Source organism: Typopeltis vanoorti, chromosome 14, assembly GCF_054136105.1.
Source record: "Typopeltis vanoorti isolate ZY-2024b chromosome 14, IOZ_Tvanoo_1.0, whole genome shotgun sequence".
NCBI lineage: Eukaryota > Metazoa > Arthropoda > Arachnida > Uropygi > Thelyphonidae > Typopeltis > Typopeltis vanoorti.
Genome location: NC_143562.1, coordinates 66,303,971 through 66,322,397, shown reverse-complemented (window position 1 = coordinate 66,322,397; position 18,427 = coordinate 66,303,971). Strand labels below are relative to the sequence as shown.

Genomic DNA, 18,427 nt, shown 5'->3' with positions numbered 1-18,427 from the left:
GGGGGGGGGGGATTATGAAGAGCTTAGGAGACAGCTTGCAGGTGTAGAATGGAACGAGGAGTTAGCTGGAAAAGAGATCAATGCAGCTTGGGGGATTTTCAAAAACTATCTAGTAGATGCAATGTCTAAATGTATTCCAAGGGTGAGAAAGTTAAATAAGGTAGATGTGAAATGGATGAATAAAGAGATTAAGAATGCGATACAGATTAAAAGGGCATTATGGAGGCAGCATAAGAGAAGTGGAAATAACCAATTCCATGAGGATTACAAAAATAAGGCAAGGCAGGTGATTTGGTCAGTGAAGGTATAAACAACAGTTACCTAATGAAGCCAAAAAGAATCCTAAGGAGTTCTTTCAATATGTAACCAGCAAAAGAAAGAATGATTATGGAAGGATGACATTGATTGGAGAAAATGGTATAAAGACAGCTGATCCAGAATGTGTGGTGGAGATACTTAATGAGCAGTTCATAAAGATCTTTCAATCTTGTGAATGTGACTTCATGGAGAGACTGAGAGCAGTTGATGATGGGGAGGAGAGACTGACTGTAAGTGAGCAAGAGGTGTATGGGGAGTTGAGCAAACTAGATGTTAATAAGGCTGTAGGACTTGATAATATATCACCACATATTCTTAAGGAATGTGCCAGGTAGTTGAAGCCAGCCTTGACATATTTTTTTAATACGAGTCTTGCACTAGGTCAAGTTCCTAAAGAGTGGAAGGAGGGCAAGATTGTGCCGCTTCATAAAGGAGGTGATAGAACTCAAGCATCAAACTATAGACCTATCTGTGTGTCAGGTGTTGTGGTTAAGTTGTTGGAGAAGCTTGTGAGAACTAGGATCCAGAAATGGGTTGACAACAAAGGTATTATCATCTCTGGACAGCATGGATTTGCTAAAGGGAGGTCCATGTTTTACTAATCTACTTATTTATTACAATAAGGTGACTGCTTCCTTGCACAGAGGAGAAGGATACACAGTAATATACTCGGATTTCGCAAAGGATTTTGATAGATTACCACATGATAAGTTGATAGTAAAACTAGAGCAGATGGGGTTGGATATTAGATTAGTGCAGTGGATTGGAGACTGGTTATCTGATGGGTATCAACAAGTTGTGTATGGGGGAGCGATATGCAGGAAAAGGAAAGTCACTAGTGGTGTGCCTCAGTTGTCTGTTTTAGGGCCATTACTGTTTAACTTGTATGTTAATGATATTGGTGAAGATATTCAGTTGTTTGCAGATGATGCAAAGGTGGGATGAACCATGAAGAGGAGAGAAGATTGCTATTGATGCCATCTTATATTTCTATCTTTGTGGCCTTACAAGAAGACTTGAATAAATTGAGTAATTGGGTATGGGAATGGGGACGTGCTTTCAATGTTGCAAAATGTAAGGTTTTAAACTTTGGAAAACAAAGATGGGATGCAGAATTCATGCTTGGTGAGGATATATTGTAAGACGGAGGAAATAAGAGATCTGGGGGTAATAATGGATAAGAATCTGAAATTTACGGGACACATAGCCAAAATTGTGAAGACAACACAAAGGTTTCTGGGAATGATGCGGAGGACACTGACTTGTAGAAGCAGGGAGATTCTTTTTCCATTGTATAAGGCTTTGATTAAGCCACACATGGCTATTGTGCCAGATTTGGTCACCTGGTATTCAGAAGGATGAAGAGATGTTGAAAAAGGACCAGAGGCGGCTGACTAAGGTAGTTTCTAACCTCTGGAATGTTAAGTATGAAGAAAGCTTGAGACAATGCAATTTCAAGAGTTTGGTGGACAGGAGGAAGAGAGAGGAAGGGGAGAAATGATAGAGACCAACAAGTTAGTAAGGGGTTGTTATAAGATCAATGCTGGAGAGGTTCTACACAAAATAGTGAGAGATCAGGGGAGAATCAGAGGTCATCGCTGGAAACTGTATAAAGAGGGTGTGAAAAGGAGTGACAAGCAGGTTTTTTTTCATGCAGATTTGTGAATGATTGGGATGCCTTGCCTGAGAGTGTGGTGCATGCAGAGAATTTGAGTAAGTTTAAAGCACAGTATGATGAGCTGTCATCATCATCAAATTCCTGAAATTTACTCTCAAGGGGTGTACAGGATATGATAGTACTACATCAAAAATTTACATAATGACTAACTTCCTATCTACAATTTTCCTCCAAATCAATCTGTTACCTGTCAAGGCTTAATTCAACATTCTCAGATCTTATATTTCTATCTTCTAAGGCATTTTTTACCATATCAATCCACCTATATCTTGGTCTTCCTCTGGGTCTTTTTCTGCCAACCTGGTATGCTAATCTTTCCTCTCCCATTCTGTTTAAGTGACCATACCACCTGAGATTAGCTCTGCTAACACATTCCTAGATGCAAACAATGTCAAGTTCTTTCCTAATATCCTCATTTTTAATATGATATTGCCATTGATGCCATCTGTCCATGCCCCTAATCTTTCTCAGGACTATCATATCTGCGGTCCCTAGTCTTTGGTCAAGTGTTTTACTTCTAACCCAGTTCTCAGATCCATAAGTTAAAACTGGTTTGAACACTGTCTTGTATACAGCTAATTTAGTGTTTTGACTAATTTCTCTCTGATTCCATGTAAATTTATTCAGTTGACTTCCTACCATACCAACAAAACCTGTCATCAGTTTGTTGATCCTATTGTCTATTTCCATATTTAATTTACCATATTCACTAAAAATCGTGCCTAAGTAGCTGAAATGTTTTACTTGTTCTATAGGTTCTCCATTTACCATGCAGTATATTTTCAATGATTCTGCCTATTTTCATTGTCTTTGTCTTGTTACTGCTGACCTTCATACCATATCTATTACAACAGTTATTCAATTTAGTCAGGGAATCTTGCAGACTTGTACCGGATTTATTTAAAAGTATATCATCATCCGCATAAAGCAGAGAGCTAAGATTAAAGTGGTATTAAGTGGTATTAAATCTGATATCAAAATCTCCAATTTTGATATCAGATTTAATACCACTTTCCTTCATAATGTGATCCATATAGATAATATACATCCTAGTCTGAGACCAGATTTAACATTAAACCATCTTCCTGTACTTCCCATTTCTAAATGATGACTTACAACTCAAATAAAGACTAAGCATTGCTTGATATAATGCCGCACTGACACCATACAACTGTAGCGTTTTGAATAGCTTCTCTCTTGGCACCTTCTCATATGCTTTTTCCAGATCTACAAAACTTAAATACAGATCCTTGTTATATTCCCATGATTTCTCAACTATCTGTTGTAAAGTGAGAATCTGATCCTGACAGCCTCTATTTGGCCTGAATCCAGCTTGTTCTTCACCAAGCTTCTCTTCCACAATCCTTCTCAACCGTTTCTCGAGTATACTGGCATAAATCTCATCAGGAACACTCAGTACAGAAATACCGCTGTAATTCTCACATTCAGTTTTATTTCCCTTTTATACATGGGTGCTATGATAGCTCTACTCCAATCATCTGGAATTCATCTCTCTGTCCAGGCTCTCTGAACTATGCAGTGCAGCCACTGTAAGACTTTTATACCTCCATACTTGAGCATTTCTGGTCGAATATCATCTACTCCAGCTGCCTTTCTACATTTCAGACTTTTGATGGCTTTGTCTATTTCAAGTATGGATAGGTATTCCTGATTTCATGCCTGGTCGGTGTTTTTTTTATCACTCTGCTGTCATCACTGCTAGTTTCATTTAGCAAATTTTCAAAGTAATTACAACATACGTCAAGGATTTCTTTTTCTCCAATTTTCATATCACCTTTAATTTCTTTTACAGCATTCTTTCCTCAATTTCTGAGCTTCTTCAACAACCTGCAGAATATCTTGTCACCTTCTTGATATTTATTTTCTATGTTCTTACCAAAGTTTTCCCATTACTTTTGTTTAGCTAGTTTTACACAGTGTTTAGCTTTCTTACATTTGTCTCTGTATTGTCTCTTTCTTACCTTTGTCTGTAAGAGCACAAGCTGACTTATTTGCCAGGAATTTTGATATGCTTTCTTCTTTTCCTTCACTGACTGTTTAACTTTCGTGTCCACCAAGGAGTTCTGATTTTTCTATCCTTGAGGACAATCTCACCACATGCCTGTCTGGTTGAATCAATGTTTTCTTCAGAGCTTGCCACTGAATCTCCAAAGTTTGATTCCTGTTCTCAAACTCTCATTTTTTCTTGAATAATGTTTGTATATTGCAAGCTGCTCAACTTTTATTTGCTTTAAAACTTTCTTACATGTTCTTCTTTTCAATATGAAATTCAATTTAATCCTGCTCAAGACTAAATGGTGATCACTTCCAATTTCAAATCCTCTGTACACTCTAGTGTCCTGCACCAGAGAGAAAACATCACTATCCACAATAACATAGTCAATGAAACTTCTCTTATTCCTTGCATCTTCACTCCATGTGATTTCGTGCACATTTTTATGTTGAAACATGGTGTTAGTAACCAGTCCATGTCCTGAGCAGAAATCCAACAAGTATTTGCCATTATTATTAGCTTTGCTCTTTTCTCCAAATTTTCCCAAAATATTTTTGTATGTATGACAATCATTTCCTACTCAGCTATTTAGATCCTCAACAAGGACCAACTTTTCACTTTTCTTTGTGTAAGTTGCTTCAGAAAAATTCTTCCAATTCTAGCTTAGCAGAACCTTCTGTGGGACCATAGGCACATATAAGTCTCATTGTCCAGTTCCACATTCTGATATCTGCCTACATCACTCTCCTTGAAATTGCCTGCCTTTCGAGAAGATTAGCCTCGTATTTACTACAGACCCAGGAGTACAGAGGGTGGGGGACTAGGAAATGTTTAGACAGTTGAGTTTGGCAAGTGCAATAAGAATGATTGTTATGGGAGATTTTAACTACAGTAGTATAAATTGGGGAGAGGAAGATGCATGTAGCAACAAAGGGAATGGAATTTCTAGAATTCTTGAGGGACAAATGTCTTAGGCAACATATAATAGAGGGAACAAGAGGTTCAAGAGTTTTGGATTTGGTTATAGCATCAGAAGAGTTGATAATAACTGAGATAGCATCTCTCCCACCAGTTGGAGAGAGTGACCATATGGTTTTGACTTGGAAAATGAATAGACATGCAGGAGTATCAAAGAGATGGGAACATATGTTGAATTATAAGGTAGGTGATTATAATAGTCTAAGACGTCAACTTGGGGAAGTCTCACGGAGGAAGGAATTGGAAGGCCGGGATATCATTAGTGCGTGGGAAATTATGAAAAAATATCTGTTAGCAGCAATGGTAAGTTTATACCATGAGTGAACAAGAGGACACAATTTGGAGTAAAGTGGATGACAAACAATATTAAACATGAATTGCATGTGAAAAAGAGGCTATGGAAGAGATATAAGGAGATAGGTGAAGAGAAGATGCATGAAGGGTATAAGACACAGGCCAGAAGAGTGACTAGTATGGTAAGAAAGATGAAACTGGAATATGAGAGGAGATTAGCCCTATGATCCAAAGAAAATCCTAGGGAATTTTTTTTAGATATGTGGCCAGTAGGAGGAGAAAAGACTGTGGAAGAATGATATTGTAGGATAAAAATGGGAATAGAGTGACTGATGCAGAGGACATAGTGAAATTGTTCAATGAACACTTTATTGAAGTATTTCATCCTGGAGGAGTCAGTTTTAATGCTAGAGTGATAGGGCAGGTTCGAGGTTTAGAGGTACAGGAGGAGAGTGTGTTTCAAATACTGAGCACTCTGAATGTCAGTAAAGCTGTGGGACTGGATGGTATTTCACCACGAGTTTTAAGAGAATGTGCTAGGGAACTGACAGTGCCTTTGACCTGGCTTTTCAATGAAAGTCTGGCTGCAGGAAAGGTGCCCATGGAATGGAAGGAAGGTAATATAGTGCCATTGCATAAGGGCGGTAGCAGACTGAAAGTGTCTAATTATAGGCCAGTTTGTGTGTCATAAGTAGATAGTAAGATCTTGGAGAAAGTAGTGAAGAATTGTATACAGCATTGGGCAGATGAGGGTAATGTTATCTGTGAGAGTCAACATGGATTTGTGAAGGGGGCACTCTTCTTTTAGCAATAAGCTAGCCTTTTATGATAAAGTTACAAGAGCATTAGATGAGGGAAAGGCATATACTGCCATTTTCTTAGACTTAGCGAAGGCATTTGACAGGGTGCCACATGATAAGCTGATATTTAAGTTGCAGCACATGGGTCTGGATCAGATTAGTCAACTGGATTCAGGATTGGCTGTCCGATAGGTATCAGAGAGTTGTGTATGGTGGGGCAGTTTCAAGGAAGCAGAGGGTTACAAGTGGGGTCACACAGGGCTCGCTATCAGGACCTATATTGTTTGACCTTTATATCAATGACATTGTCAGTGGAATGCAAGGGGATATTCAGTTGTTTGCAGATGATGCAAAGCTGGGAAGGATTATTAGTAATAGTGCAGATGCAGCAGCCCTGAAAGAGGATTTGAATAAGCTAGATAGATGGGAAAATGAATGGGGGTTTCGGTTTAATGCAGCAAAATGTAAGGTCTTGAGGTTTGGGAAACATTGATGGGACACTGCATACTCTATGGGAGGAGTTATACTGGAGGAAGTAGGGGAGACAAGAGATCTGGGGATGATGATCAATAGAAACCTGAAATTTAGGGGACATATTGCAAAGGTGGTGAAGGTAACACAGAGGATTGCTGCAATAATGAGAAGGACACTGACCTGCAGAGATAAAACAGTTATCATTTCGTTGTATAAAACCCTGATCAGACCACACTTGGACTATTGTTCTCAGATTTGGTCCCCAGGATTTGAAGGGGATAAATTAACTGTGGAAAGGGTACAAAGGCAGATAACAAAGATGGTTTCAGGACTGTATGAGGATTGGCTGAGGGAATGTGGACTGCAGAGTTTGGTTGATAGAAGAAGGAGAGGTGATATGATTGAGACTTTTAAACTGTTGAGAGGTGGTTACAGGGTTGACACTGGGGAGTTCTTTCGCTTGGTTGAACAGCAAGGAGTGATGACAAGAGGCCATCCCTAGAAGTTACGAAAGGAAACTGTCAGCAAGAGGGTGAGGAGTGGTTTCTTTGCATGGAGGGTGGTTGAACCATGGAATGCATTGCCTGATGGAGTGGTGAGAGCGAGAACGGTCAATGAGTTCAAGGAGTGGTATGATAGACTGTTTCTTAGGGGGGGGGGGTGATGAGTCTTGATAGACTTTGTGTTTCTTAGGAAGAATCTCCCAGGATGAGTCTTTTGACTCCATGGAGGCCTGAATAATAATAATAATTTGGTGTTGAATACTATGGCTACTTCTTCTTTTCCTTCATTGTCATTGCCTGAATATAACATTTTGTATTTATTGCTCAGAAAGATCTCACCAGTTTTTGCCTTTTTGGTTTCAGTCATCCCCTATTATATCGATATGGTTCTTATCCAATCCCTCAGCTAGCTCCATTTCTTTACCGTTTAGGCTTCTTATGTTGATAGTACCGATCTTGAAATCTGATGATATTGAGTTGGGGTGTGTTTTAGGGTTTGTTCCAGTAGCTGACTTTTCGCTGTTTGCCCTGGTTCCCTGGCAAAAACAACGGTGTCCTTGTTTAACCGGGTGGGTGACGCCCCCAGCCGGCATGAAATTCTGTCATGTTGTACCATTATTTGATATTGTGATTTAACCATAAGGATACAATTTGGTCAGCTAAATCCCAAATTGATGATGAGCTGTGTGTATGATAAAAGGACCTCCCAGATGAGTCTTTGACTACATGGGATCTTGGGTAATAATAATAATAATAATAAATGGATGGAACATGCTGAAAGAATGAAAACAGAAAAAATTACCAAAACAAGTTTTAAATTACAAACCATTAGGAAAAAGAAAATCAGGACATCCTCTAAAGAGATTCGATGATGACTTCTAAGGCTGGAACAGGCCTAAATCCTTGAAAAGCATGATGATGATGATGATAATGAATCTCAGTTCTTTTACTTTATGCAGATGTTATACTCTTAGAGAGTCTGCAATTCCTTTACTAAATTCAATAACCACTGTAACAAATTTAGCATGAAAGAAATAATACTATAAAAATAGGAACACTAAAAACATTGGTTACATCCTGAATAGAAAATCTTCAGAACAAACAAAACATTTCAGCTATTTAGGCAAAATTTTTAGTGAAGACGGCATATTAAATATGTAAAGAGATAAAAGAAAGAGCAAAGTTGGTAGGTGAAAAGCCAATTGAATAACTATGTTATATACAAAAGGAGAAGCTTACATAAAGAAGCTTGTTTTTATCATATGGATTTGGGAGTCAGGTTAGAAATAAAACAATTGACTAAAGACCACAGCTATGAGAGTTTTGAGAAAAATTAGGGGAGTGAGGAGATGGCATCAATGGCAGAATCATATTAAAAATGAAGTTATTAGGAGGAGGGAATTTGACACTCTTAGAATGTAGGAATGTGTCAGAAGAAGTAATGTCAGATCATTATGGTCACTTAAAAGGAACAGAAGAAAGTTTAGCAGGTGTCTGATGACAGGATGACAAAAAAAAGACTTCCAATGAAAAAAGATCAGGATCTAGGTGGATAGATGTCACATGTACCTTAGTGAATATACTGAATACAATCTTACATACTGGTGTTCTGACGGATAACAGAATTAATTTGAAGAAATCTGTTAACAGATGTTAGTACTAACTAAATTTTGATGTGGTATCCTGTAGTATATATCTTCAGAGTGTGTATTAAAAATTTAATAATGATGAAATTAGAGATACTTGTTTCAATGTGATAAAACACCAGGACACACTTAAAACACATAAATCACTTATATTTTTAGGTAGCATAAGCAAAGATTTTTATCCTGCTTCACATTTCCTGATTTTTCCCTTGATAATGAAACAAGATTAGCAGTGGGATTCATCATATTCTATCCTTCTCCTTTCCCTCAAAAAAATGTCTATCTTTCACCTTCTTCTCAAAGAATTCACAGCCCACTCTTAAAAACCTGGATTTTAAATTCACATACCATGGTCTTATCTGCAATTCTCCCACATTCCCCCCCCCCCTCCTTTCTGTCATACCTCAGCAGTAGAATATTAATGTTTATCACTATATGCCTGATGCACTCCAAAAGAAGACAACTAGAAACATCCTACAAAGGTATGTCCAAAATTATTCCTTTCTTATATTCTTCGTGTATTTATGTCTTTAAGGCATCAATAATGCCTTAAAAATTGAGTAAAAAGCCAGTGACATTATAAAAGGGGTACTCCTAAAGAAATATAGGCAAAGTAGCCATAAAAAATTAATATTAAATATATAAAATCTCATACATTTATTATTATTAGAATATTCTAATATTAGGCAATATTAGAATGCATTCCAAAGAGATTAAATAGATCATATGAAATGGATGAATCAAAAGATAAAGCATGCATTCTGGAAGAAGCAGCACATGATGAGTGGTAAAAATAACCAGTTGTATGAGGAGTACAAAGAGAAGATGAGGAGGAGGAGGAGGATGAGTTGCTCGATAAGGGTAGCAAAAGTGCAGTACGTGCAGCAGTTGGCTAATGAGGATAAAAAAAAATACTACCGAGTTTTTTCAATATGTGGCCAGTAGAAGAAAGAATGATTATGGAAGGATAACACTGATTGATGAAAATAGTGGATTACTGCTGCAAAGGATATAGTTGGGTATTTAATGAATAATACATAAAGGTATTTCATTGATGTGAATGCGACATCATGCAGAACTTGAATGCAGTTGGAAGGAAGGAGGAACTGTTAGTAAGTGAGCACAGGGTATATGAGGAATTGAATGAAAAAGCTATGTTATTAAATTATTAATTATATGAAGATCCAAAGGCTTCAATTTGGCGATATATAAACTTATTTAAGTTAAGGGATATTACATCCCATATTGTTTCATAGCTGAATAAGAAACTCAAAGTTTCATGCCGAATATAGTAAATATATAAAGTTCGGCTAGTCCAAGCATAAGCAAATACCTGGATAGTGTTACAATTGACCCTTTAGGGAGTGCAACACTGAGGTAACTCATGGTAAGGGTGGAGCAAGCTCCGATCACTATTCTTGATATTTTCCCATAATGTGAAACCCAGCTCCTAGGAGCTGTATTACTGTTCTACATTATGAGTGAGAGAAGGTCACTACCCAGACCGGTTTCAACCTTTATTGAGGTCTCATCAGTGAGTAGGTAGACCTAGAAATACCAAGTTTGTAGCGAACAGAACCTACATATACCCTACTATGAGAATTGCCAAGAAGGTGTCCTAATAAATTATTTATTATATGAAGAGCCAAAGGCTTCAATTCGGTGACTTATAAACTTATTTAAGTTAAGGGATATTGCATCCCATATTGTTTCACTCGCTGATGAGACCTCAATAAAGGTTGAAACCGGTCTGGGTAGTGACCTTCTCTCATTCATAATGTAAAACAGTAATACAGCTCCTAGGAGCTGGGTTTCACATTATGGGGAAATACCAAGAATAGTGATCGGAGCTTGCTCCACCCTTACCATGAGTTGCCTCAGTGTTGCACTCCCTAAAGGGTCAGTTGTAACACTATCCACGTATTTGCTTACGCTTGGACTCGCCGAACTTTATATATTTAGTATATTTGGCATGAAACTCTTTAAGTTTCTTATTTGGCTATGAAACAATATGGGATGTAATATCCCTTAACTTAAATATGTTATTAAAGCTTTAGGACTTGATGAAATATCATCAAGTCCTACAGCCATCATGTGCTTTGAGGGAATGTTCAATTTAAAAAGATATGTAAAAACTCTTGTTTTTACATATCTTTTTAAATTGAATCTTACACTGGGCCAAGTTTCAAAGCAGTAGAAAGAGGTCAAAATTGTTCTGATTTGTAAAGGAGGTAATAAGAATCAGGCTTTGAATTACAGTCTAGTCTGTGTGTCTGGAGTTTTGGTTAAAGTGCTAGATAGGTTAGTTGGACCAAGAATCAGAATTGGGTTGACAATATGAAAACAAATCCATGACAGTCATCATGGGTTTGTTAAAGGAAGATCATGTTTCTAGCAATCTGCTTACTTATTATAATGAGGTGACAAATGCATTGAATAAGGGTGATGCATACATAATGGTATATTTATATTTAGATTTTGCTTTGCAAAATCTAAATATACCTCTGATAAATTGCCACATCATAAGCTGCTAATTAAATTGGAACATTTGGGTCTAGAGAGTAGATTAGTGCACTGGATTGGTTGTCTAATAGATATCAGCAAGTTGTATATGGTGAAGTGATATCCCAGAAGAGGAAAGTTATTAGTGGGTGTATCCCAAGGGTCTGTTCTGAGTACACTGCTGGTTAATTTGTATGTAAATGATATCGGAAGAGATCTGAATGGTGATATGCAGTTATTTGCAGATGATGCAAAGTTGGGAAGAACTATCAGGAGCAGAGCAGATGCCATAGTTTTGGAAGAGAACTTGAATATACTGACTGAATGGGAAAATGAGTGGGGATGTGAATTCAGTGTTGCGAGGTGTAAGGTTTTGATATTTGGGAAGCAAAGATGAAATGTAGAGTACACAATCCATGTAAAATCTTGGATGAGGTAGAGGAGATGAGAGATCTTGGAATGATGGAATGATGTGGAAAGTACTGACTTATAGAAGGATGTTATGGTTCCATTAATGAACTCTGGTCAGGCCAGATATGGATTACTGTGAACAGATTTGGTTATTTGGTTTTCAACAAGATGAAGATGTATTAGAAAGAGTCGAGAGAAAATTGACTAAGGTGGTTTCCAGTCTGTGGAATGTTGAGTATGAAGACAGATTGAGAAAATGCAATTTACAGAAACTAGTGGGTAGGAGGATGTGGAGGGGGGGGATATGATTGAGACATATAAGCTGTTAAGGGGTTAATGTGGAGGTCGTTTTGCAAAGAATGTGTGAAGACAGGGGGAGAACAAGAGGCCATCCCTAGAAATTCTATAAGGAGAGTGTGAGCAAGGGGGAGTGAGAAACAGGTGTCTTTTGCATGGAGAGCAGTTAATGATTGGAATGCATTGCCTGAAAGTGTGGTGAGTGAAGAGATGGTGAACACTTTAAGATGCGCATGATAAACTGTGTGCATGACAGTGGGCCCTCCCACAATAAGTCTTCTGTCTCCATGGAGGTTTGATTGTCGACCTGGTTGGCCGAGTGATTAGCATATCTGCTCTCCAGCCAAAAGGCTGTAGGTTCGAATCTCACTATGGGCAAGGATGTTTACAATTGTCTGTTAAAATACTAGTGTTGGTGGGGAGCAGTAGATGCCATTGGTGTAGATGATGTGGTTTGCCATAGTCAGTGGAGATGGAGAGTTGTAGAGTGGATGTCCTCCCTTAATGAGCCTTTGAACTCCCTGGAGGTGTCACGTAATAATAATAATAATAATAATAAAGACCAATCTCTCATCTTGGACTAACATTTATTTCTAGCTATTCCTGTAGCTCCTTTAGCTTACAAAAAACTTGGTATTCTTTTCTGCATAACATACTACTTTTTGCTTGGCCAGCTACTCTGGGCAAATTTGTCCAATCTCAAAAAATGCTCTCACATATTTGGAGTGGTGCCCCAAAATCTTCATACAAATTCTTGATGTTATCCAAAAGAGACAGTTTGGCTAATCAGCAATGCTTTCACAACCTATTTTTGCACTGTATCTTTTCTACTGGTACAAGGATAGGCACTGTTCCAAAGAGCTAGGATCTATCATCACACACATACACCCTGCCTCCATAGTACAAATGGAAGAATGATGAGACATGCCCTTTGATGGAGAAGATCTCAGTTTGATTCGTATCATGATTGAAGGAATCTTTAAGCAGGCTTTTCAAATGGAAATTTGTTTTGCTGAACTCATGCAGTAGTAAGAGGGTTTCCACTCCCAGAAAGTGAATTTTTTTTGTTTCCAAAAGCGAGTAAACCAGCCAGAGAATACATGCAAATAACAGGATAAAAATACTGTGTAACTGGTTGTAGATAATAGCATAGAATGAAATGCGTAGGATAGAGTGGCCCACCCATAACAAGTCCTGAGACTCTGTGGAGGTGACATGTAATAATAACTTCTGCTGAGCTTACAATAAAAAAATAGCAGTAGCAACTACTCAACATCCATTTACAGTTCAAGTTACCATCAGCAACTGAATTTTGATTTAAAGGCACCAGTTTTCACCTGATCACTGATGTTAAATAAGCATGAGCCCAGTTAGTACTTTGCAGGGTGACCATAAAACATAAACTATAGCTTGGTTGGCATTGGCTCTCCAACCAATAGGCTGTGGGTTCAAATCCTGCTTTGGGCATGGATGTTTGTGATTATCTTTAGGGAAGATGAATTTCACTGCCTGGTGTGAACTGCCTCCCTGCTTATTGGAGGCCTGAAAAGTTTTTGTGTTTGAACTCCAGGATAGGGCTCCATGTAAAAAATAAATAAAAATGCAAAATATAAAATTAATAAAAAAATAATAATAAAAGAGGTAAACAATCCTTAGCTCACCCATGGTAGTAATGGTAGTACATGCACTATAGGTTTACAAACCTTTGTGAGTGGGCGTCATATGTGTGTGTGTATTTAAAAAAAAAAAAAAAACTTGTCTTATTTCTCTTTCATCCTCTATCTTTGTTTACTGCAACAACCTTCCCCATGAAGTATTCCTCAAAGACTATGACTTTCAGCTATTAAAAAAAACATTAAAAAAGTATTTAACTTTGCTGACACAAACACTCATAAGGCACCAATTTGTTACAGCTTCTGAAACCTCTCAACGAGCAGGATTAAATGGATGAATATTATTCAGTAGAAACCATATAAAAAGCTAATTTGGAGGAAATATAGAAAAAGGCTGGTTAAACAATGCATGAGAAGAATACAATATAGGTTAGAGAAGAGATGAACAGATAAAAATGAAAAAAATCAATTATAAGAGGAAATTAGTGGAGGAGTCTAAACTAAATTGTAAGTAGTTCTTTCATTATGTGGTAAGAAAAATTATTATGAATGGTTATGGAAAGATAATCATTCAAATCCCAAAGAATTTTATTGTTATGCTGCAATTAAAAGAACGAATAAATGCAGAAAAACTTTTCTTCTGCATTTGTGTGAAGAAAAGTTTTTACCCTGGTGTATATAATATAGTGAACATAGTGAACAGTGTTACCACTACATTGGATGAAGAGATAGAGGTGAATGAAGAGGTTCTAGAGATATTGCATAACCTGGATAAGAATTCATTGACAGAGAGAGAGAGAGAGATGAGATATCAGCATGTATGCTAAAGGAATGTTCATCCTCTGTGAGGAACAGCATGGGTTTGCCAAAGGGAGGTCATGGCTGAGCAATCTGCTCATGTTTTATAACAATCATTACGGATGAGTTGGATAAAGGGAATGGATACACTATGATACTGATGGACGTTGCAAAGACATTTGATAGGATACCACATGAAAGGGGGTTACACAAACTGGAGAAATGAGTTTGAAATATAAATTGAATAAGTGGATGGTCGACACACAGATATCAGAAAGTGGTATATGCTGAGTGTGAATCTGCCATATTTGAAATAACCAGTGGTGTACCCCAGGGATCATCGTTGTTGTTCAGTCTATACATTGATGACATTAGGAAGGATCTAACAGGAGATGTTCAACTGTTTGCTGATGAGCGAAAATAAGCATGCAATGAGAGATGCTACTGATATTCAGCATTTACAAGTTGATTTCAATATGCTGGAAGTGAAGGCAAACAATAATGTCTGTCAATTCAATATCGGTGTCTGCACAGTTAGCCTAGAGGCTATGCGCTTCCCAACCATGTGCCTGGGGAAGGAGTGTCCTAGGTTTGATTCCCGTCGATGATGTGAGAAACTTAAGGATCTTTCTCAGTCATAGCCAAGTTAGCTGGTGTTGGGCATGGACAGCAGGGTTTTTTACCCCCAGTTTATCTGGGGGGTTTCATCCCGCAAGTAGGCAAACTGGCCCCGTGAACACACAGGTTACAGTCATAGGATATAGCACTTAATCCCTCATTAGGAGGGCTCAACCAGTGCTAAGGGGTGGTTGAGGAATGGGGAGAACCCCACACAAATAAATAAATAAAATTCAATATCAGTAAATATAAAGTTATGCAGTTTGGCATGATGAAATATCCAACAGCATATTATATTTAGCTGGGATTATGCTTTGGAATAACTGATGATAAGGCTAGAGATCTTGAAGTTATGGTGAATATGAAGTTCAAGAGTAACATAGCAAAAACTGCAAATACAACTCAGATGATAACTGTGATGTTGAAATGAGCACTGACACATAAGGATATGGAAGTCATTTTTCCTTTTTACAAGGCTCCAGAGAAGCTGCAGAGACACTGCAAAAGATGATATTGTTGAATGTAGATTATGAGGACAAACTGAAAGTATGTGGACTGTAGACACTGGTAGACAGGAGAAAGAGGGGGTTATATAATAGTTCTATAAACTTTTGAGAGGATGTTATAGGATATGGATTGATAAAATTTTTCATTCTGTGAAAGGTGGGGAGGGAACATCTATGGAAGTTAATGTAGTTAAGATATAGATGAGAGCTAGATTTTTCTCCTTCAGAGCAGTGCATGGCATGAGTGGAAGAATTTGCATGTTGATCTAGTGAGTGCCTGAAGTGTGAATGAGATTAATAGAAAGTATGGCAGTTGCTGTGTGTCTCCCTCAATGAGAAGTTGACTCCCTGAAGGTCTAATAATAATAACAAATTAAGTGAATGCAAACAGCATGCACGTGATGGCAGAAAGTAGTAGTTGAATTATTGAATAACTGCTTTTTTTCTCAGTGTATATCATCCAGGTGGAAATGATAACATGATGAAATAATGAAAGAGGATCAACAGGAGATATTAAAAATATTGTAAAATCTCGATGTTAAACAATGCACTAGCTATCAGGGTGTGTGTGTGTGTGTGTTTAAGCAATGTGCAAAAGAACTGTTTGGAAATGGAAGCAGAAAATTAAGCTAGCTGTTATTTGAGTGTTTTTTTAAGTCTTAGAAAAATTAGTTTGGGAGTAGAAAATAAGTTACTAGCATGAATAAATTGGTGGCTGTTTCTTAGATAAAGCACAGTGTATACAGAGGAACATAGTCAAGGAGAATAAAGATGGGGTGCCACAGGATCCTGTCCTTGAGCAACTGCCATTTAATTCATATGCTAATGATATTTTGGATAGTTTGAAAGGGGATATACAGTTGTTTGTTGATGATATAAGGTTATGTGGTGTGGAATTAATAGATTAGTAGTGTGACCAGAGAAAGAGATACCAGTTTAGAGTTACCCAAGCATAAAAAGTTTTTGCATTTTGGACTGAAAAGATTGTAAGCTATGTATAATACTGGCAGAACAACTGCTTAAAGAAATTGAGGTCAAGAATCTAGGGTTAACATGAAGTATTCAAGAGGTATATTGCAACAGTAATAGAGATAAGAAGGTCATATTATAGGTATTATTTCTGGGAAAATTCCCATGTTAAAGTTATTGTTCCTCTAAAAGTTCTTAATCCAATTGCATCTGAATTACCGAATGCAGGTCTAGTTGCTTGAGTTTCCAGCAGGGGAGATGGGAAAATGTTGGAGAGGATGCAGGACATTGCCAAGACGATATACATATTAACAAGGTGAATATGGTCAGATCAGGGAAGTGTAGATTGGAGAGATGCATCAATATGCCAAAAAAAATAGGGCATGACATAATAATAATAATGACAGAGACATAAAAGTTAGTGAAAGGATTTTGTAGGATAAGCATTGATGGGAATTTTTCAATTCATAGTAGAAGGGGAAAGAACAGGAGCATCTTTGGAAGTTGAGTAAGAATGTGGTTAGAATGTCGAATATGTTGCTAGAGAAGCATCGTTAAGTCGATGACAAATATTGTGCAAAATGGCGAATCATGGACTTCATAGATGTACCCGATTGTTAATAATGCAACGAAACGAATACTATATCGAAAAGTTACGAAGCGAGTTCGCTTATTAACATTTTACACTTTGTTCTGCATGTAATCAGAGTAATATTTTGTAAGTGGATTAAATATGAATTATTACCTTTTGGGTGTTGGCGAATCTGTAGATGATTCGTCATCTCCATGATATCCCCACTCTGAAGCTTTTCGTTTTCTAGGAAATCTCTGTATACCTAAGTAAGTGTACAATGCATTACCCATGTTTCGATCAGCGTTCAATAACCCACATTTATAAAATCCCATATAACATTTCTAGACAGTCTGCATAACAAAACCATTTCAGAAGTTGGGTCGTTGTTTAGTTGCTTAGGTAACTGAATTAAAACGTGATGTCTTGATACCAGGAAATAAAAAATGCATTTGTCACATATCTCACCCATTTATAAATTTCAACATCAGGAATAGAATTGAATTTTTCTATAATTAAGATTCGTTATTGCTTAATATATTTTATTAAAAATTTAAATTAAAATTGTGTGCTAATATCCTGCATCACATTTTAAAAATATTTTCATCAGCATCCATGTCAGATACCCTCGTGCGACCGTGTTTTTGATGCGATAGTGGAACACGTGCAGCAGTGTGGTTTGTGTTAAGATGATGTGTAAATCATATCAAGTGCTTTGACGAAAGTAATTAAAAACAAATAAGATGTAATTGTAGAAAGTGCGCTTTTCTGTTCAGAAACTTGAAGCAGAGCCAGTCTTATGTGAAACATAATGATGTAGACATAGGTTTCTATGATTATGCAGTTCTATAGGTAGTTTTCGGTATTGAGACCATATTGTAATATAAAAAGGTTATTAAAAATAAACAATTAAAAATCCCGACAAGTTTCGCGCCTCATAAGACTTACATCATCATGGGTAATGGTACATAAAAGTTTTACGCAATAAAAGCTTATTGACGATTAATTACACATATTAGATTTTTTTTATAACTTAAACAAATTGATAAACCATAATACAAATGATATATTCGTTACTGTATGCGTGTTGGAACATTGCTAGTTGTCACGTTCTGCGGTTCACGCGTGCCATATCATTGGTCCGTAGCAGTTAAATTTTTGATGAAAACAAAAAGCTTTGATTTTTATTGCACTGTGTAGAGATCCTAAGCATTTCTTCGGCTTCTTTAAATTTTCTTGTGAAACAGTTATTATCAATATATAGCATTTTTGTTTGTTGCCAGAGTACTTGATGACCAGTAATGGTTGTATGGAATGCTAAACCTGATGCTCCTTTCTTTTTCGACGTCTTTTACATATTCAGACATGCGGATCTCTCCCGCCATTCCCGTCTGGCCTACATAGCAAATGCCACAAGAGCGGTGAATCTCATAGACA

General features: G+C 37.2%; 1 protein-coding gene across 1 annotated transcript in view; it reads right to left on the bottom strand.

Moving 5' to 3' along the window:
- gcl (germ cell-less) overlaps window positions 1-17,545 on the bottom strand; it is a 171,792-nt gene extending 154,247 nt beyond the window's left edge. The window contains exon 1 of the mRNA XM_090403868.1: window positions 17,165-17,545. Within this exon, the coding sequence (XP_090259994.1) occupies window positions 17,165-17,325 (161 nt within the window). The 5' untranslated portion in view covers window positions 17,326-17,545. The remainder of the gene's footprint in view (window positions 1-17,164) is intronic.
- Between the last annotated feature and the right edge of the window lie 882 nt (window positions 17,546-18,427).